A 20,967-nucleotide genomic window follows, 5' to 3' on the forward strand; every position below is an offset into this window, starting at 1 on the left:
ACCCTGACCTGCAGCCCATAGTCAGAACCTGGGGCTTGTGACTGGCATCCGAGGTGGGGGCAGCCTTGTGGGACTGAGCCCTTTTTAAAATTGCTAAATTCATTAATTTTAATTTTTTTTAGACAGGGTCCCACTCTCTTGCCCAGGCTGGAGTGCAGTGGTATAATCATGGCTCACTGCAGCCTTGACCTCCCAGGCTCAAGCGATCCTCCAGCCTCAGACTCCCAAGTAACTGGGACTGTAGGTGCATGCCACCTCATCTGGCTAATTGTTTTGCTTTTTTGTAGAGATTGGGTCTTACTATGTTGCCCAGACTGGTCTCAAATTCCTGGCCTCAAGTCATCCTCCCACTTTGGCTTCCCAGTTCACCACTGTGCCTGGTGGGACTGAGCCCTGACCTGCACGATATGTCACTCTCCAGGCAGTGTAGGAATTGAATTGAATGTGGGACACCTAGGTGGTGTCCCCTGGAGAACAACTTGGTGTGTAGAGAAAAATCACCACACATTTTGGTGACCAAAGGGGAAGTATTGTGTGTTGACAGAGTGAGAGCAGAAGAGAAAAAAATAGTTTCGCTTTTTTTCCCCCTCAGATAGACTATAAAGGAGATTGAGGCCAGGCACGGTGGCTCATGCCTGTAATCCCAGCACTTTGGGAGGTCAAGGCGGGTGGATCACTTGAGGTCAGGAATTCTAGACCAGCCTGGACAACATAGTGAAACCCCGTCTCTACTAAAAATACAAAAAAAAAAAAATTAGCTGGGCATTGTGGTGGGCACCTATAATCCCAGCTACTCGGGAGGCTGAAGCAGGAGAATAGCTTGAACCCAGGAGGCGGAGGTTGTAGTGAGCCGAGATCACGCCATTGCACTCCAGCCTGGGCGACAGAGTGAGACTCCATCTCAAAAATAAATAAATAGATAAATAAATAAATAAAGTTAAAATAAGGAGATTGAGAGGAGATAGTGCAGGGAGGGGCCTCCTTCCCTACCAGGGCCAGGGAAGCAAATATTCCTGGGAGACTTGGAAGGCATCCACCCTCCCCTCTACTGGCATGGCTGGAATCAGAAGAGGATGGGCAGCGGAAGCGGGAGCTTGACTTCAAGGGTCAGCCCAGCTTTCTCTAGAGGCTGACCCATCCCACAGGGGTGCATCAAGGATGCCCATCCTTCCAGAGAAACAGTGGCAGAGTCACACCAAATGTGCAATGTGAGAGAGAGAGAGAGAAAGCAAGACAATCCCGAACCTAACAAGACATTTTGTGGACTCGTACCTGTGTATGTTTTTTGTTTTTTTGTTTGTTTGTTTGTTTTCCTGTGCACGTTTTCACAGACTCACAACACTGGACAATTGAGTCCAATCCCCTCATCTTACAGATAGGGAAACTGAGGCCCATGGAGAGGTGCTGACCCAAGTTCAGAAGCAGGGCCTGGAAGAATCTCCATGTCTTACCTTCTTCTGTACTTCCCCAGTACCCACGCTCCCATCCACATTCAACTGTGACTTACTGATGAAAACACAGGGTTTTCCACCTTGGGCATTATCTCAGTGCGGGAGGCACGCCAGAGTGGCTACAGCCCTGGGCAGCTGACCTTGCAGTGAGCCAGGCCTGGAGCAACACCAAGGCTCCACCACACACCCCTGCCTGAGCCAAGGTCAGCCCTGGGAAACAGAGTCTTCTCATCCATAAATGGGTCTGAGTGGCTGGTGATCCCTGCCTCGTGGAGTTGCTGAGGGGATTCAACAGCAGACACGGCCTGGACTGGCTCACACCTTTGATCCCAGCACTTTGGGAGGCTGAGCCCAGGAGTGCGAGACCAAGCTGGGCAACATAGCAAGACCCCCATCTCTACAAAAAGTTTAACAATTAGCCAGGCATGGTAGCACACACCTGTACTTCCAGCTACTAGGGAGGCTGAGGTGGGAGGATTACTTGTGCCCAGAAGTCTGAGGTTACTGTGAGCTATGATCTCACCACTACACTCCAGCCTAGGTAACAGAGTAAGAAACCTTCTCTGAATAATAATAATAAAAATAATAATAATAATGTAAAGGACATAGGGCATTGAAGGGAACATAGAAATGTTTGCTTTTTCCTCTCCTCTCCCTCACCTATTTTGCTCAAAATATAAAAAGTTCTGGTTTTTGTTTGTTTTGGTCAAATACACCCCCCGCCTCTCTGAGGTCTCCACAAAGGTGGCGGGTGGGAGGGAAAGTCTGCCTGTAGGACTCTGTGTGCAGTCTGGTTTTTTCTTTCAGATTTGTTCCCAGGCCCGTTATTCACCGGAGAGAAGTCAATACATAGACCCTGTTCCCAGGAGGCTAAGTGCTGAGGGAAAGCAAGGTGCCAGGATGCAGTGGGCACACAGGGAGGCCTGGTTGAGGACGGTGATGTGCCCAGGGAGGGGGTGGGCAGGGGGTTCCCACGCATCTGGGCTCCAGCAATGGTTTCCCGAACGGCCGCAGCCACGTCTGTACTGCAGGTTGGCACCTGGGCCTGTCCCCGGCAATGCTCTGTTTGCTGCTGGGCCAAGGAACCCTGGGAACCCAGGTTGATAGGACATGGTGACAATGGAAGGATTGTTCCAGAAGCCAGGGCCCTGGCTGGCCTCTGGCTTCCCGTCACCTGAGCAAATGTCAATCCGCCAGGTACAAAAGCCAACATTTTGCTGACGGTTGAAGACACTCATTCAGAAGGCTCCCCCTCAGCAGGCTGCAGGCTCCTCCTAGCCGCTCCGAATCCGAAACCGCTGTTCTCATCACCATCCCTTTCATCCTATATGCTGGAAGTAGCCCCTTGGCAAACCCCATCGCTCCTCACACCACCTTCCAGAAAGCTCCTGAGCCTCCAAGTCTGAGCTTGCTGGTGGCAGCGAGACACAATGAATGGCAGAAAAGCTCCCTTCCTAAGCCAGATGGGCAGAGCCTGCCCTGGCTGCAAGCTGGCACCGGGGGCTTGTTTTCACTCTTTGGAAAGCATGGGGGCTGGTTACCACAGGTGACCCATCCATCAGATCCTGGCCCAAGGCCACAGTTAGCAAGCTCCTGGGCTAAAGATTAGAGCTCCTGTGCCCAGATTCCATCCCCCTCCACACCGCAAAAGGACTTGTTAAGGGACACGTCTAGTGAGGGGTGGGCAAGGCCCAAGAGAAGAAAAGTCACAGAATAATGACGACAGTCCCCCAGCTCAGATAATCCCAGAAATAAAAGCAAGACATTTAGGTATTCTTCTGCCACACTGGCCAGGCGTGGCGGCTCACGCTTGTAATCCCAGGACTTTGGGAGGCTGAGGTGGGCAGATCAGCCTGGCCAACAGAGTGAAACCCTGACTCTACTAAAAATACAGAAATTAGCCGGGTATGGTGGCACACACCTGTAGTCCCAGCTACTTGGGCGGCTGAGGCAGGAGAATCGCTTGAAGCGGGGAGACGGAGGTTGCAGTGAGCCAAGACTGCACCACTGCACTCGAGCCTGAGCAACAGAGCAAGACTCTGTCTCAAAAAAAAAAATAAAAAATAAAAATACATAAAAAAATAGAATCATGGGCCGGGCATGGTGGCTCATGCCTGTAATCCCAGCACTTTGGGAGGCCGGCATGGGAAGATCACTAGAGGTCAGCAGTTCGAGACCAGCCTGGCCAACATGGTGAAACCCCATCTCTACTAAAAATACAAAATTAGTCAGGCATGGTGGCGGGTGCCTGTAGTCCCAGCTACTTGGGAGACTGAGGCAGGATAATCACTTGAACCTGGGAAGTGGAGGTGGCAGTGAGCCAAGATCGCGCCACTGCACTCCAGCCTGGGCGACAGAGCGAGACTCCGTCTCAAAAAAAAATTTAAAAATTAGAATCATAACGCTGACAAGCATGTAAGGGCCCGATACGTACTCCACTGACGGCGCTGTCTCAATTGGTTTTACCTTTCTCACAAGCCGTTTGCTAAGAGGTGGTTGAAGTCTTTGAAAAGCTCAGACCCTGGATAAAAATGCTCTGGAGCTGGATCATGGTGGCGGCTGTATGACACTGCGAATGTACTAAATGCCACTGAATTGTACTGTATGGTATTTTTATCTTTTTAGAGATAGTCTCCCTCTGTTGCCCAGGCTAGAATGCAGTGGCACAACCATAGCTCACTGCAACCTCAACCTCCTAGGCTCAAGCAATCCTTAACCTCACCCACTGCCGCTCCTTCCCAGCCTAATTAAAAAAAAAAGAAAATTGTTTTGATAGATACAGGGTCTCACTATGTTGCCTAGGCCAGTATCAAACTCCCGGGCTCAAGGAATTGTCCTGCCTCAGCCTCCCAAAGTGCTGGGATTATAGGTGTGAGCCACTGCGCCCAGCCATAAATGCTGTTTTTGTGAAAAATAATACCAAGGGTAAGAATAATCAGAGTATTACCAGCAGATGGTGTTTATAAAGTTTTTATTTTCCATTTTCTTAAAAATAACATTTGATTTCCTTTATGCATGTGTGGAGTGTACTTGTTTCCTTAGGCTGAGTAATAGGCAGATAAAGACGACACAAGGCAGGGTCCCCAAGTGGAGGCGGGGCGGGACGTGAGGGGATGGGGGCGCAGGGGAAAGGCAGGGCTGGATGACTCACGGGACGCTTGAGTGCCCATCAACGCACACACACAGTCTAACACTTTGTTTTTCAATTTTTTTAAAGACATCTAAAATTACTGAGAGATATGATTTCAGCAGTTAAATCTACAGACAGAAATCCAAGCACTTGAACACAATTCCTAACTCTAAGCTCAGTTATTGCACATCACACAGTTGAAGCAGGCTTCAGGCTGGAAAGCAGTTTGCTCTGCTGGGAACTTCCTCGGGATGTCTGGGTCTCCTTCTGCGGTATCTCTCCCCTGGGACTGCCGCCAGCCCGCAGCCTCTCGATGACCCCAGGTATCAAAGCTCAGCCATTTGTTCTCCCCAAGGGCTGAGGGCTCTGGCTTTGGTGAAGCAGAGGGTCCCCATGTTGATGCCAACGGACCCCATCCCCTCCAAGGTGAAGTTGGAAGCAGGTGAAGCTCATGGAAGGCTGAAGTCAGGTGGGCCGGAGTGAAGTGGGGTGACCACCCCCGACGTGTGGGACAACAGAGGGCAGTCAAGATGCCGCCACCCACTGCCCCTCCCTTCCAAGCTCCCAGGCCATGCTTCCTTCTCCATCACCCTTGGACCCTCTCTGAGTGGTCTCTCAAGGCACATTTATTTTCTCTGCTCCAACCTACCAGATCTGACATCCACCTCCCCCAGCACCCATGGGCCAAGGAGGCCTGGGGCAGCCAGGGGAGTTCCAGGACCAAGCAAGCAAGAAACCGTTCTTCGAACACATGGTTAAGCTTCTTCCAGCATGGCCCTAATTCCCCTACCTGCCTAAGCCAGGGGAGTGGGGGCAGGAAGGAGCCAGGCATCGAGGAGAGGGCGCTGGAGGGGCTGGGTGGCAGGCCCCTTGGTCAAGGTCACAAATCAAGGAGCTGAGGAAGGACCAATCTGCAACCTTGCTCATGAGGAAACTCTAACCTTGTCTAACAAAAAGCCACTTTGAGGCCAACCTTCAGCCCCACTGGGAGCTGCTGTTTTGTCTACCTTTTGAGGGGCCCAGTCTCAGTGGGGCGAAAGGCAGTGTGGGGGCTTCGGAGACAGGCAAGGCTGGACCCCTGCAATCCTGCCAGAGGCTAGTTCAATCCCTTTTGCTTTCTTCCTAAAACATATTTACAAGGACACACAAACGTGCACAGCCAGAAGACCCAGAGACAGAGAGAGCACGTGCCCCAGGAGCAGAGGGTGACATCAAGAGGACAGGGGACACCCTTCCTCTGAACTCCTTCCTTCCCCAGGCCCCCCCAGCATCCTTAACAACCCCCACCCCTACCCCGAGGAGGAAAGTTCCGGAACTCCAGCTGGGGCAAAGGAAAGAGATAGGTAGACTCCAATCCTAGCAAGAGCAGAAGTTTCAAGTAGCTCCGAGTCAGAGGCGCGGCTGCCTCAGAGAGCAGAGGGCTGATGTGGAACAGCATTTCCCTGAACTGAGCCGGGGCTGGAGGGGGAGGTGAAGGACAGAGAGAGGACAGGAGAAAGAGGGGACCTGGAACGACGCGACACCTCGACAATCAGAACTGGGCTGCGGAATGGGAAGCAGTTTATGGAGCTAAGTGGGGCTCTGCTATTTCCCCCAAGAAGGACTCGGAAGATGTTGATTCCAGGGCAGAGTGAGGGGCAGATGGGGTGAGGCTCTTCTGTAAAGTCCAACAGATGCTCGCAGATGCTGGGAGGCTAGGGACTGCCAGATTGGGAGCCTCACCCAGAGAGCCTCACTGCATTGACCCCACACCCGCCACCCACCCAGCACGCAGGGGGCCCCTCCTCACACTCCCAGGCCACCAGGATGGCCCCCAGGTTCACACACAGGCACACGCACACACGCTGCACTCACCATGCACTGAAGGGCATCACAGCCCCAAGTCTGGGTAAGAAATTCTCCACCAAAGGTGTTAAGGAATTTGCTTTGCTGAGGAGAACTGGACGGGTGGGGGAAAACAGCAACAAACAAACAAAAGAAATGCACAGGGCCTCTTCTCATCTGAGCTCACACTGCTCAGGGGATGCTGGGGAACAGCCAGGTGTGAGGTGTGGCCTCAGAGCCCGGCTGCACCTGTCCTGTTCCCTCTGACTTCTCACTTTTCCACACTGCAGGCTTCAAAACAGAGCTTGGGGAAGCCCCTCTGCTTGGGCAGCCCTAGGGAATCCTCAGAGGAGCCAGAAGGAAGCCCTGGGGGCTGAGGGAAGTGGGGCTGGACATGGCCTGTGGGTGGCTCTCCCCTGGCAGGAGGAAGATCATGGTCTCAGAGTGTGGGAAGCCTGCAGCTTTCGACAGCTGCTTCTCTCCAGAGTCTCAGGGACAGGTCTCTCTGTTGGTCTGGGCAGGACAGGAGTATTAAGGGTCAGGGAGGAGGTGGGCACACACCCCCTTAGCATAGACCCAGGCTCCTCGCCTGCTGCTCCTGGCCCTCAGGCGCCCTCAAGTGGACGAGGGGACCCCAGCAAGAGGGATGGAGGCAGGAGTTGCACCAAGAGGGAGCCAGGCAGAGGTCAACTGTGTAACCAACACCCGGTGTCCCCAAGAGAGCAGCCCAGACCATGGCTCCACCACGAGACCTAGAGAAAAGGGACAGGCTATTCCAGGGTCTAGGATTCAGAGCTGCCCCATCTCAACACCTAAAAGCTCCCCCAGGCTCTGCAGCAACAGCCTCCTCCCGCTGAGCCGACACCCTGTCCTCACCCTGTTCTACCTGCACCACCTGGGCCACCTGGCACAGACCTCAGACAGCTTGGCGAGGCACCCCGTCCCTGGCCTCTCGGCTGCTGCCCTCCTCCTCCACCGCCGCCACCTTCATTCCCTGCCTTGGGTTAGGAGAGTTTCTCTAGTGTTTGGGGATCTGGCAGATGGACAGGGCTTGCTGTGGCTGGGCGTCCTGGCCCATCTCATCTGAGGCTGGTGGGGATGTCACACCACGTCGGCCCAGTTTTGGGAGGACCTCAGCCGGTAGACAGCTCCCTGCCCTCCCTCCCCTTTGCAATGGGGACAGGCTCGCAGGCCAGAGCTTGATCTCAGAAGCGGGAGGGAGAAGGGCAGGCAGGGGCCGGTCAAGCCAGGGTAGAAACCAAGGGGTCAGGGCTGGGCTGGAGGACACGGCTGGGGGCATCTCATTTCATGGATTTTGACCTTTCAATTTGTATTTGTGTGTGAATGCATTTTAAAACCAACAACAAAAGGAAAGAAAACAGCTACAAGGAGGCCAAAGGGGCCTTTGGGTGACTCACTCTGCCAGGAGCAGTGTGGATCAAGGACACATTTGTCAGCGCATGCCACACACACACACACACACACACACACACATACACACATGCATGCACACACGCATGCACACACGCACTCACACTGTCACCCGTCCCAGCCATCTGTGCCACACACATGCCATGCACACTCACACTCCCAGTCCCCCCAGGTGGAGCAGGGTCCTTCTGACTGCATTTCCGGATCCGTTCTCGAAGCTGCCTACTGCTGCTCAGAGCTCTGCTGTTGAGTCCCCACTGGCCGCCGGCTCCTGAGGGTGTCTACCAGATGTAGCCCCCGTCGTCAGCCTCGCCTGCCTCGCCCTCCTCCTCCTCGGCCTCCTCGCCTGCTTCCTCCGTCTCCTTCTCCTCCTCATCCTCCCAGCCGACACCACTTCCAAAGTCCCCCGAGAAGCCCACGATGTCATCTGTGAAGGGACCAAGCCAACAGGGGGTGAGGGAGCTTCTGGCACGCACCCCCCGGCATCCCACGACAAGGGCCCCCAGCAGGCCCCGAGCTGCCCAGCCCTTACCGCAGTCGGGGCTCCCATGTGTGCGCGTGCCAGTCAGCTCCAGGCCCAGCTGGTCTACACACCAGCAGTCACCGCTGCTCTGGTCACACTGCATCTTCCGGTAGTAGCCATCCTCGTCGCAGCTCGGGATGAAGATGCCTGAATGACACAGTGCCAGGCAGGGTCAGAGCAGGGGCCCAGGCTGTGGGCCCCTCAGAGAGGTGACCTCAGGGCCTCATGCATGAGCAGAAGTCTACGCACCCCTAGAGCCCAGCCAGAGCAGGTGCTGACCCCCCAACAGGCCCAGACGCCGAGGGCTGGACACCAGCCAGCAATTCTTCGAGCTCTACTCGCTGGAGATGAGGAAACCCGCTTCCTTGAACCACTGCTCAGGCCCCTGTGCCAGCTCCCAGCCGCCCCATCAGTTTCCCTGACTCCGTGGCCCAAGTCTTCTAGGACAGCCGGTCTGACTTCACCAGGTTTGACACTCTCCATCCTCCCACAGTTCCTCCGGCCTGGCTGTCCCCTGCCAGGAAGGCACAGCCTTCTCCTCCCAGCCACTCTGAGTCCGCCCTGCCTCCGGGGCCCACTTGCTGTCCTGTAGGCCCCCCAGCTGAAGCTCCCGGGCGCCTGTGTACAGGTCACACTGCTAGTTCTGTCTTTTTAGTGTGTCCATTTGTGTGTTGTGTGTTTCCCGACTGGCCCGAGCTAAAGGGTTATGAGGCCAGGTAGTGCGTCTGTCTTGCCATCCGCTCAGAGTTGGGGTGGGTCTGTTGCTGTTGTATCTCTGGGGCCGGCCCCCAGGTGTTTATGGAGCACGTGAGTGAGTGTCTCTCAGGGAGCGGCCTCACTCAAACATTAGTCACACCCTTGCTGAAGGAAACTGAATTCAATGGAGGGTTCCAGGATCCTTCTGTATCCCAAACTCTAGCTCCAGCATGGATGGGCATAAAATTAGTGCCTAAAACACGCTTTTCCCGGAGTGGATTGGGAGGCCCTGCCCCACCACAAGGATAGACACAGGAAGGGGGCATCCCTCTCCTGTCTTCCTAGGCCAGGGCCTCCTCTGGGCTCCGCGTCTGCCATGAGGCCCAAGGCTGGAGCCCCTGGGTCTCAGACGAACCCGGGAAGCCGTCCCCATCTCCTCCTCTGAGAGCCTGGTCTGGCCCCTCACCTGGCTTCTTCTTGGCGGCCTCCTGGATCTGGACGCGCTCCAGCTCTGCCAGGCAGGGGGGCTCTGCGGGGAGAGAAGCAGCCTCTGATGGGGCTGTCCCCTGGTGCTGGGGGGATGCACTGAGCCCTTCAAGGATTAGAGACCCAGGCAGGGGCTCTGCAAGATGAAAACACCCCTTTTCTGACACGGGGCCGCCCCACAGCAGGGGTGGGAAGCACAGGGGCTCTATGGCATGAAAACACCCAGTTTCTATTTCGGGGAGCTCATCCCACAGCTGTGGATGACCTGAGGTCCCCAAGAAGTTCTAGGGACCCATGAGAGGAGTAACAGGATTCAGAAGAGGAGGTAGGGTGAACACACAGACACCCAAGCATGAAAGACCCCAGGGGAACCTAATGCTAGGGGGAATGTTACAGAGAACTCCCAGGCCTGAAAATACAGCCACGCGCTACACGACGACACTTTAGTCAACAATGGATGGTGGCCCCATAAGATTACAACACTATTTTTGCTGTACCTTTTCTATGTTTAGCTAGGTTTATTTTATTTTTATTTTTTATTTATTTATTTTTTTGAGATGGAGTCTTGCTGTGTCGCCCAGGCTGGAGTGCATTGGTGTGATCTCGGCTCACTGCAAGCTCCACCTCCCAGGTTCATGCCATTCTCCTGCCTTAGCCTCCCGAGTAGCTGGGACTACAGGTGCCTGCCACCACACCTGGCTAATTTTTTGTATTTTTAGTAGAGACGGGGTTTCACCCTGTTAGCCCGGATGGTCTCGATCTCCTGACCTCATAATCTGCCCAAATCAGCCTCCCAAAGTGCTGGGATTACAGGCATGAGCCATTACACCCGGCCTTATTTTATTTTTTGAGATGGAGTTTTGCTCTTGTCGCCCAGGCTGGAGTGCAATGGCGCAATCTTGGCTCACTGCAACCTCTGCCTCCCGGGTTCAAGTGATTCTCCTGCCTCAGCCTCCCAAGTAGCTGGGATTACAGGCACCTGCCACCATGCCTGGCTAATTTTTGTATTTTTAGTAGAGACAGGATTTCACCATGTTGGTCGGGCTGGTCTCAAACTCCTGAACTCAGGTGATCCACCCACCTCGGCCTCCCAAAGTGCTGGGATTACGGGAGTGAGCCACCATGCCCGGTCTACGTTTAGCTGTTTAGATGCACAAATGCTTACCATTGTGTTACAACTGCCTGCAGTATTCAGCACATAACATGCTGCACAGGTTGTAGCCTGGGGGCAATGGGCCAGGTGCACAGGAGGCTGAACCACCAAGGTCTGTGTAAGTACTCCTATGATGCTTGCACAGTGACGAAATCACCTAATGATGCATTTCTCAGAATGTATCCCCCTCATTAAGTGACGCATGACTGTAACTGGCAGCCAGCCTCTAACTTGTCTGCGACCTTGAGAAGTCCCCACCTCTCCAAGCTGGAAGCCTGCCTGGTTGTAAAATGAGGACAGTTCCCAGCCTCCTGCCCAAGAAAGCTGCTGTACAGAATGGATGGAGTGGCCTTCAAAGGCCCAGAAAGTCAAAGTGCTGGAGTGATGCAGGTCGCAGGAGCTGGGCAGTCAGAGTGGTGAAACAGATCACAATACCACACATTTGCAGAGGGATTTGTGAATTACACGGTGCTCTGCACAGATTTTCTTGGCTCATCCTCACAACAGGCTCCAAGATAGGTACTGTTATTTCCTGACGCGGATGAAGAAGCAGAACTCAGAAAGATTTGGTTACTTGCCGGGGGTCCCTGACTAGCGTATGGTGGGGCCTGGGCTGAAGCTTTGGGCCCTGACTGCCGATCCCCCACCAAGATGGGGAGAACCATCCAGTGAGGAACACCAGGGCTTCCCCAGCTCCGGCCGCACAGGTCAGGTGAGCCCTGGGGACCTCAATTTCCCGAGATGACTCTGGTTCGAAAGCTCTAGTTTCAGGTATATTCAGCTGAGAAATTTCATCACATCTCTAAGGCTGATGACAACGTATGTAATCACTTATTGGTGGCACAAAATTTAAGATGTGCCCAAAAGAAGAATCACCGAGAAGCAAATGCATCTTCAGCTCTAAGACCCTCACTTGTACAGCCCCTTCCCAAGCCCTCTGAGGGGCCCCAGAACGTTTACATTTGTTGTTTTTCATACTCTTTCTTTCCTTCTTTTTTTTTTTTTTTTTTTTTTAATAGGTTCTTGCTCTGTTGCTCAGGCTGGAGTGCACTGGCACAATCTCAGCTCGCTGTAGCCTTGACCTCCTAGGCTCAAGCGATCCTCCCACCTCAGCCTCTCAAGTGGCAGAGACCACAAATGCATGCCACCATGCCTGGCTTTTTTTTTTTTTCATACAGATGAGGTCTCCCTGTATTGTTTGGGCTGGTCTCCAACTCCTGGGTCACATGATCCTCCCACCTTGGCCTCCCAAAGTGCTGGGATTTTTTTCTTAACTCTTTCTTAAAGAAGACCTTAAAAAGTATATAAGCTTCAGGACCCACAAAATCTGGATCCGCCTGGGAGCCTGCCAAGGAAGGGAGCTGAAAGTGTTGGCTTCCCTGGGCCTTAAGGGATGAAGCCCTGAGGGAGTGCAGGAAGTGGGCAAGCTGGGAAAGTGCCGGGCCTGGGGATGTAGCCAAGAAAGAGCCACTCTGACTTCCCAAGAGAGCCTGGAACTTCAGGTAGAGCCCACACAGGTGAGGCAGGGGCCTGGTAGAGGGGCTGCACTCACTCTCCCTCCAGAAGCAGAAGCACCACTCAGCAGTAGAGACCCGGCCATCCTTGTAGGTGTCACAGGAGTTGAAGAAGGGACGGATGCAGACCTCGTACTTGTCCAGGTTGATGGCGGCCAGCTCTGTCTGGTCCAGGAAGAGGTCAGCACTGGTGTCCAGCTTGGAGAACATCCAGCCAATGGAGTCCTTGCAGCTGGCCCCCAGGCTCTTGTCCAGCCCTGGGAAAAGATCAGATTCAGGCACGCTTCATCTGGCTATTCAACCGTTTCTCCAGCCCTCCAGCCCTCTACCTCGCCATCAGCCCCAGCCCTCTCTTCTGGGTCTGGGCAGCTTGCAATCTAACCATGGGATTGAGAAACTTGAGAATGGCCAAAGGTCCTTCCTTCCACCTCCACACAGGACTATGCCTGAACCATTCAAAACCCTGTTCTAAAAGCCCTTCAGGGAAAAGAATTCCTGCTTTCCCTGGGCTACCCATGTCAGGGTTTAAGCTCCCTCCACCCATGTTAAGTTCTTCCTACTAGCTAACCGGTATCCCTCCTGCTCTGGTGGAAGCCGACTTCTTCGGGGTGAAGGTTCTTTTGGGGCCCAAATTGTAGGGCCCAGAGTCCGGCAGGAAGGAACAAGGGCGGGCTGGCCCAGCATACACCTGTGTCCTCGGCCCCTTCCCTATCTCCCTCCCTCCTCCAGGCAGAGCAGCAAGCTTCCTACCGCTGGCTGGGCTGGCTACACTGCTGGCTGAGCCATTCTGCTTGGAGTTCTCATGAAGGAGCTGGAACCAGTCCCGCAGCCGATCTCCCAGGTCAGCCAGGTCCTGACCGGTGCAAGTCTCTGCAGAACAGAGAGAAGGCATGGAGGGTGAATGTGCGGTGGAGCAGCAGGTCAATCTCAGGCTGGGATCCTGCCCTACAGGCCAGGAGGCTGGGCAGGGGTCAGGGAGGCAGCAGCAGAAGGGAAGGTGGAAATCAGGGGCTTCCTCTCGAGTCCTCTCCCATTTCCCACCACCCACTCCTTCCTGGCATGAAAAACACACAGCCCAGGTTCCTTGTGGCTGAGTCCCTCCCCTGCCCACCTTCCAGGCACCCAGGGGAGAAACGGGGGCTGAGCCCAAGCCTCCTGCTCTGTGTTAATCTGGGCCTCTGACCTCACAGCTCCCTCAAGCTTTCTGCATTTTTGCCACTTCCCTCTTGCTCTGCACACCTCTTCTACCACCCTAGAGCCCTGAAGGAGGTGCCAGGTGGCCCTTCAGCACCCTCAGCCTGGTAGCCCAGCACTCTCCTCACCTGGTTTGCCATCAGCGGTGGAGGTGGCAGCCTGCTCCGTGGGGCAGGGGCAGGGGCCCTCGCATCGCACTGCCAGCTGCTTGCTGCTCAGGCACGCCTGTTGCTCCAGCTTACACTGCACACGGGGAAAGGTGGAACAGGGGACTGAGGGCTTGCCCCAGGGGTCCCCACAGCTGGGGACACCCTCAAGCCTCCCATGGCAGCCACATCTGCCTCCCCCCATGGAGTGCCCATGAATAGCCTGAAGGGTCCTCTTGGTCCCTCTGCAGACTGAGGTGCACGGTGGAGAGAAGCAGGGCCCGGGAAGCAGGGCCCAGAGCTGGTCCTAGCCACGCAGGCTCCCATGAACCTGCTCGGCCCTCTCTGAGGATTTGTCCCTCCCAGACACCTGTCTCCCCTCCCCTGCCTCTGTCGCCCCTCCCCTGTGTTAGCTGTCTGTTGCCCCCGTGGCTCTCATGGCCTGTTCCTTGGTCCCTCTGTAATCAGTCATCAGCCCTTCCCTCAATGATCTCCCCACAGTCACCCCAGTGGACTTTTCTCAGTTCTCCTGATAGGACATAGCACCGCCTATGGAGCATCTAACAATTCCTCGGCCTTCGCTAAGAACTGCTTCTGCCACGGCTGCCTGCGAAAGCCAGGTTCTGACCAGGGCCCTTTCTCCTGGTCATATCTCCTTCTTCTCATGGGGCGGCTGCTAATGGGAAGCGGGTCATCACAGCGCTCGACAACATTATCTCACTTGGGAGGCTTGGGTTTCTCCTGCTCAGCAGAGAACAGCAAGGCGCACAGAGGCCCAGTGACTTGCCCAAGGCCATGAGCCGGGATGAAAGCCAGACTTCCTGCCGACCTCCACCTCCCTAAAGGACAGCGTGACCCCTGGACTGGACCACACTGCAGCGTCCTGCCCAGACCTGGCCTTGGGTTGTGGGACACTAGCTCCTCTTCTTCTCCTCCTCCCCTCTGCCAGCTCTGCCAGCTCCCCTGCACCCCTCTCACCTCCTAAATGCAGCCTCTGCCCTGGCCTCTTGCTCATTCTCTCTCTCTCTCCTCCCTTTCTTCTCCCTGGATGACCTCATCCCCACAGCAATGTCAATCATCACCCACAGCGGGTGACTGAAATCTGCATCTCACTCCAAGAAGGCCCCTCAGCTCTGACACCCACCCCAAGCCTCCTGTCAGTGCCCTCCCAAACCAAGCAATTCCCGACTCCTTGTTGCCAGTAAAAACATTCATTATCAGCACCTGCATTTCCATGTTACTTTTTTTTTTTTTTTTTTGAGACAAGGTCTCACTCTGTCACCCAGGCTGGAGTGCAGTGGTGCAATCATGGCTCACTACAGCCTCGAACTCCTGGCCTCCCCCTCAGCCTCTCAGATAGCTGGAATCACAGGCACACACCACCACACCCAGCTAATTTTTGTATTTTTTGTAGAGACAGGGTCTCACTATGTTCCCCAGGCTGGTCTCAAACTCCTGGATTCAAGCAATCCACCCGTCTCAGCCTCTCAAAGTGCTGGGGGTTGCCGGAGTGAGCCACCGTGACCAGCCTAAAATTTTTAAAATGCTTTCTCAAATATTGTCTCCTGAAATCCTCACAAAAATCCACATAAGGTGCAAATTCATTCTCTCAATCAGTTCCTTCTTCCATCGCCTTCTTATGGAGGATTATTTCCTGCTGCCCCAGAAGGCCCCTGCTCACTGGTGAACACTGGCGCCTCCCTGTGGAAATCCTCCTTTCGTCCCTCCCTAACAATTGGATGCCAGAGCTGCTTCTTCCACAGCCCTCCACACTTGGCTGAGGTCTTCTCTCAGTTCCTTTGACTTGCAGTTACCTGACCATAGTGTCTCTTCCAGGCCCCACTCCCCACCTGCACCTGTCTGAGGTCAGGGACAGACAGAGTCTGGCTCCAACTCTCAGATAGTCCCAGCCAGGGCTGCAGGTGGCCCCAGTACGGCTGGCTGCATTGAACGCACTGACCTTGCCATCTGGCCCCACCTCAGTCCTAGAAACCCCTCCGGAGGCCCCAGCTGAGTCATCCTTTCTGCTTCCTGTGGCCTCAGGTGACTCCATCCCCACCCTACCTGGGGCCCGGGCTCCTCACCACAGAGCTGTAAGTGTGGCCATCTGAGCCGCAGACAGAGGCAAGCTGGGCCATGTGGCAGGGCTTGCAGATGGAGTCTTTGTTTCCATGGAGTTTCACGGTCGGCTGCTTGATCCTACAGGAGAAGGTGGGGAGCACACCAGGGCGGAGGTGACAGTGAGGAAGGAGCAGGGGAAGGGAGGGCTGAGGAGACCTGTTCCAACAGGAAGGCAGCAGCAATCTCCAGCAGATCAGCCTCTTCCTGCCCCTGCCCACCCTCCCCACACTGCTACCAGACCCTCCTCCAGCTCAGAAGGGTGGAACCAACTGAGCAGGGCATAAATTCCCCCAGCTTCCCTTCTTCCAGGAGTCACTGAGTCCCATGGGGCCTTCAGGTAGCAACTCCAGGTCTGACGGCCAGAGGTAAAAGGGAGTCACACTTCACTTAGGGGGTCAGACCAAATCTGAGGTTGCAAACTGATGACCTCTGGGCCATACTTGGCCACCAAGTGTTTTTTTTTTTTTAATTGAGTTATTTATGCACTAACGTTTACCAAATGGGAGAGATCACATAAATACCTGGATTCTTGGCCTTTCTTTGAAAAATGGAAGCATAGGAGTCCTGGACCTGCATTCCTACATAGCTGTAATAGACCAGGACCAAGAAGCAGCTGCCTGCTTTCCACCATGCCTGTGCTCCACAGAGCGGCCCGTGACCAAGCACTCTTCATGCATTACATTACCGGCCACGCCCCTGCAGCCTTCGAAGACTGCAACCCCCTCTTTCATCTTCTATGATTCAGGAAAGAAGGGAGGGAACTGGAACCTTTTCCAGGGTCTTGGAGCCAAGGCGGAGCCTTGTCCTTGGGCTGGAGCTAAGACTTCCTTTTTTTTTTTTTTTTTTTTTTGAGACGGAGTCTCACTCTGTCACCCAGGCTGGAATGCGGTGGCGGCGTGATCTCGGCTCACTGCAACCTCTGCCTCCCAGGTTCAAGCAATTCTCCTGTCTCAGCCACATGAGTATCTGGGACTACAGGCACAAGCGACCATGCCCAGCTAATTTTGTATTTTTAGTAGAGATGGGGTTTCACCATATTGGTCAGGCTGGTCTCAAACTCCTAACCTTAGGTGATCCACCTGCCTCAGCTTCCCAAAGTGATGGGATTACAGGCAGGAGCCACTGCACCCAGCTGGAGCTAAGGCTTCCTTAAATGTCCCTCACTCCTTTCTCCTCCTCAAATTATATGGTCTAACCTATTTGTCTTAGAGATACTACATCAAGGCCCAAAAAGGAGATGTGACTTTCCCTGGATCCCACAGTGTTTGGTAATTGTTCTCATATGGTGTGGCTTTCTCCTCGCTCATCTCTTGAATGACTTACTTTAGGTGAGGGCAGCCGCCATGTTGTGAGGACACTCAAGCATCCCTATGGAGGGGTCCACATGACCAGGAACTGAGGCCTCCCACCAAGAGCATAAGAGTGAGCTTAGAAGTGGATCCTCCAGCCCGACAAGCTTTCAGATGAAACAGCCCCAGCCAGCACCTTGATTATAACCTCAAGACAGACCCAGAGCCAGAACCATCTAAGAGAACCACTTCTGGATTCCAACCCTCAGAAACGATGTGAGATAATACATATTTGCTGTTTTAAGCACTAAGTTTTAAATTTATTTAACAGCAGTAGATGGCTAATTCATAAGGAGAGGGTCAGTTGAGCCCTTGCTCTTTGAACACACCCCTTCCAGGGCTCCCACCTCCCCAAACCTCTCACCTGTGCTCCAGCTTCTTGCGACTGATGCACATGGCCCGCTGGTAGCCCTGGGCTATGCACACCTTGTGGCGGCTGCATTTCACCTTCTGGCAGGGGTCCTTGGTGGTATCCAGGGCTGCAGGGGCACAGAGTCAGGACACAGGTCACCTGGGAGAACCCAGGAACCTCCAGCCCCACTTCTGAGCTGGGAGGCCTCTCCCTCCAGCAGCCCTTGATAACCAGAGCTCCTGAGCTCAGAAGTCCCATCCCCACCGGGGCCTGGCTGTTCAAGGAGCCCCCAAGCGGGCTCAGGGCTTGCCCTCTGGTCTCAAGTCTTCACACGTGTCAGTCACCTCCCCCTGCCGGGAGAGTCATGTTACCTTCATCTCCTTGCTGATTGTCCTCCCAGCTCTTGATATAGTCATCCTAGAGGACAGAGAGGGACAAGGGAGAAGGGAAAGGCTAAGATCCATATCCGAGAGGTTCAACTGCGGGGCCGAGGAGAGGCCTGGGCCAGCGATGTCATGTGCCAATGGCTGTCATCCTGGTGGCTGACCCCTGTCCATCCAGGCCCTGCCAGCTGCCTCCCCCACACCTCTATCCCTGTAAACCCATGTCCAGAATCCTTTCCAGCCTCTCCCGTGAGCTCCTGATTGCCCCCATGCCACACTGGATGCTGGCAGGGAAGGCAAGTCAGAGTGAGGGTGTGGAGGGACAGGAGAGGAGGGGGTGTGCTCTGCAGAGACCACACAGAGTGGGGCCCCGGGCAGTACTCACCTCCACTTCCTGGAGATCAGGGAACAGCAGCAGGCCATGGAAAACGGAGGAGGAGGAGAAAGGGAGAAAGATGGGGATATCAGTGTGAGGCCCTCTGGCGTTCCTAGGGTCCCCCGCCTCATCATGTGGCCGAGCAATGGCCTTCGATGGCTGTGTTCCTTTGACCCCCAGGAACCCCAATAAGAGGCCAGTATTCTTATGTCTTCACCACAGAGCTTAAGACTGGCCTTAGGAGTAGCAGGGGCCCGTGGCTTTGAGAGGGTGGGGCACCTCCACTCCGTTCCCAGCCCAGCCCCAGCCCCACCACCAGGACAGATGTCCGAGGTGCCCACACTGTGCGGGAACAGAGCTTCTCATGCCTGTGCCCTGGATGTCTCAGAAACTGCCTGAGAAACGGTGCACTGTCTGTCTCCTGCCAAGGCCCCTTCCTTGTCAGTCCGCTCTCCTGACCTCTGCCCACCATGTGAGTGAGGTGGGAGGAGGGCCCCCTCATCCGGTCTGCAAAGGGACACTTTTTGCTCAAGGTCTGACATCTCTGCAGAGCTCAGCTGGTGCACAGAGTGAGGGAGGAGGCCATGCCTGTGATGAGGCTTCCCCAGTTATCACGATTCAGCTTCAAACCCTCAGAGGCAGAGGACCCAGAAAGGGTCCTATGAGATCACCTGGTCCAGCCCCCTCTTTGTGCAGGAGAAAGCCCAGAGACAGGAGATGACCTGACCCAGGTCCTCCCGTCACACAACCCAGGTCTCCCGACACCCAGCACAGACCACTTTTCTTGCTACAACACACTCTCTGAGGCCTAAGGCACAAGGGAGACCTTCTCACCCTGCTCCAGCTGCAGGAGCCTCTCAGGCCTGTGGACTGCAGAGTGGCCAGAGGCAGAGCGCCTCCCACCCGACCCAGCTCCCTGGCAAGAACACTCAACTTCTCTGGCTTCCTCCCTTTCCCCTATGGGGCAGAGACAGTTGCTAAAAAACACCAAACAGTCCCAGGGTACTCCTGGTGGAAACTCTGCCAGGCAGGCAAGGAGGGGGCTTCCCAGGCCTGCAGGCTGGCAGTGACAAGGACCAGCTGCCCGCTTCCTCTGCGTGGGGCTCCAGGAGGGGCTCTGGGCACTGGGGGGAGAGGGGCATGAGAAGCTACATGCAGCTGCCCCCTTCATCCTGAGTTCTGCCCTAGCCCAAAGAAGCAGAGATGTGCAGGGGTGAGCAGAGCTGTCAGGTCTGGGGGAAAAGGGCGTGGGGCCATGGCACCAAAGGGCACCCACAAGCATGCAGCAGTGGGCACACAGAAGGGCTTTGAAAGGCTTTGAAATCCCAAGGCCTTCAGGCTTCTGAAGCCTCCCCTGGAAGCTGGCAAGCGTCAGAGCAGGCAGGGTGAGGCCTCCTGGACAAAGGCCAGAAGGGGCCAGACCCGAGCAAGCGGATGGCATCACCACCGAGAAAGACGCGGTGTGCACAGGCACAGACCCGAGTGCATGCTTCTGCGAGTGTGTGTGCATTTATGCAGACCCAGGTGCACCCATGCACACTCACAGGTCTGTATTATGTAGCATGTGTGTGCAGGCGTGTTTGTGTGTATGCACATCCTCATTTATGCACAGGTGGTCATATGCACACACGTGTGTAGTGACAGTAGGAAAACAAGGACACCAACAAGGACATTGTTCACCCAGTGCCAGATGGTTTTTATCCAGAAACGAGGTAACAAAACCCACTCTGTGAGCAGCCTCCAGTTTCACACTCGAGGCTTTCCCTCAGGCTAGCCTTCCTGCCTCTTCCGCAGTGAGAGAAGGAGGCAGCAGGAGATGGGAAGGAGGGGGAGGACGGGAGGACCGCAGACTGCTCCCGTGAGAGCCCAGGGCGGCTCTCTCCCTCTCCTCCTTCTTCCTCTTGCTTTCATGTGCCTCCCTGTGTGTTCCTGTGTCCCTCTCTCCTCTGTCTCTCTCATTGAGCCTCTTCCCCACCCCTCTGCTCAGCCCACACCTGGCCCACACGTACCTGTCCTAGCAGCCAAGAGTCCCGCAGCCCCTGGTCCCAGGAGCAGACAGAGGAAGGCTGCAGGGGTGCTTCCTGGGAGCCTGTGGGGCACCTGGCCCAGCACTCACCCCATCCCTCAGGTTTGACCTGAGCACTCCTGAGCCCCCAGGCAAGCCTCTGCAGAGGCTGCAGGCACCACTTCCCTCGTTTGCTAAAACCAACGAAGCCTTCTCCAGGAGCTCCTCGGGGTGCAGGGGTCCTCTGCTGGGGGTCCACCCCACAGGAAATGGAGGGAGGCCAAGAGAGGTGCAGCTGCTGAGGCCACGATGACAAGGGTTGGGGCAAAAGTGGCAACTGGTCTCCATCAGCTGGGGTCTTCCCATCTGTACCCATCATCCCCTGGGGCAGGGGTGGGGACAAGGCTGTGCAGGTGACGGGAAATGGCTGGGTTCTGGGAGGGAGGTATGAGCCCTCAACCATACCTGCCCTCAACCAACAAGATCTGTGTGCCCATAACGCACCTGCCCCAGAGTGGGAGTAGGGAAGGCGCCTCCAGCCCTTGGGTGTCATCTGAGGCCCCTGGCACTGGCTCACTCCCACCCCCTGGCCCAACCCTGCTGCCTTAACCTCCAACCAGACTGTGAGTGGAATTTTTGGGACTCAGTACACAGTGGATTCTCAAAGGTCAAGACCAAGAATTTATGATTAGAAATTTGGGGGAAAGCGGGGATGGCGTGGCAGTTCTAAGAAAGGGGCTTTCCCCAGCTGCTCCACCATCCCCCACTCCCCTCCTGACTCAGCTGGCAGGGAGGGAGCCCCTTCTGTGCAAAGCACTGCCCCAGGTTCCAGC

The 20,967-nt window shown here is 55.1% G+C and overlaps 1 protein-coding gene across 2 annotated transcripts in view; it reads right to left on the minus strand.

Moving 5' to 3' along the window:
- Positions 1-4,405: 4,405 nt before the first annotated feature.
- SPOCK2 (SPARC (osteonectin), cwcv and kazal like domains proteoglycan 2) overlaps positions 4,406-20,967 on the minus strand; it is a 29,847-nt gene continuing 13,285 nt past the window's right edge. For both annotated transcript variants that reach the window (XM_058436328.1, XM_032139504.2), the window contains 9 exons: positions 17,742-17,787; positions 17,383-17,497; positions 15,633-15,747; positions 13,531-13,645; positions 12,959-13,078; positions 12,247-12,465; positions 9,522-9,584; positions 8,369-8,506; positions 4,406-8,263 (listed from right to left, as the gene is read on the minus strand). In XM_058436328.1, the coding sequence (XP_058292311.1) occupies positions 8,118-8,263; positions 8,369-8,506; positions 9,522-9,584; positions 12,247-12,465; positions 12,959-13,078; positions 13,531-13,645; positions 15,633-15,747; positions 17,383-17,497; positions 17,742-17,787 (1,077 nt within the window). In that variant the 3' untranslated portion in view covers positions 4,406-8,117. The remainder of the gene's footprint in view (positions 8,264-8,368; positions 8,507-9,521; positions 9,585-12,246; positions 12,466-12,958; positions 13,079-13,530; positions 13,646-15,632; positions 15,748-17,382; positions 17,498-17,741; positions 17,788-20,967) is intronic.

This window comes from Hylobates moloch, unplaced genomic scaffold (assembly GCF_009828535.3).
Source record: "Hylobates moloch isolate HMO894 unplaced genomic scaffold, HMol_V3 SCAFFOLD_3, whole genome shotgun sequence".
Classification (NCBI taxonomy): Eukaryota; Metazoa; Chordata; class Mammalia; order Primates; family Hylobatidae; genus Hylobates; species Hylobates moloch.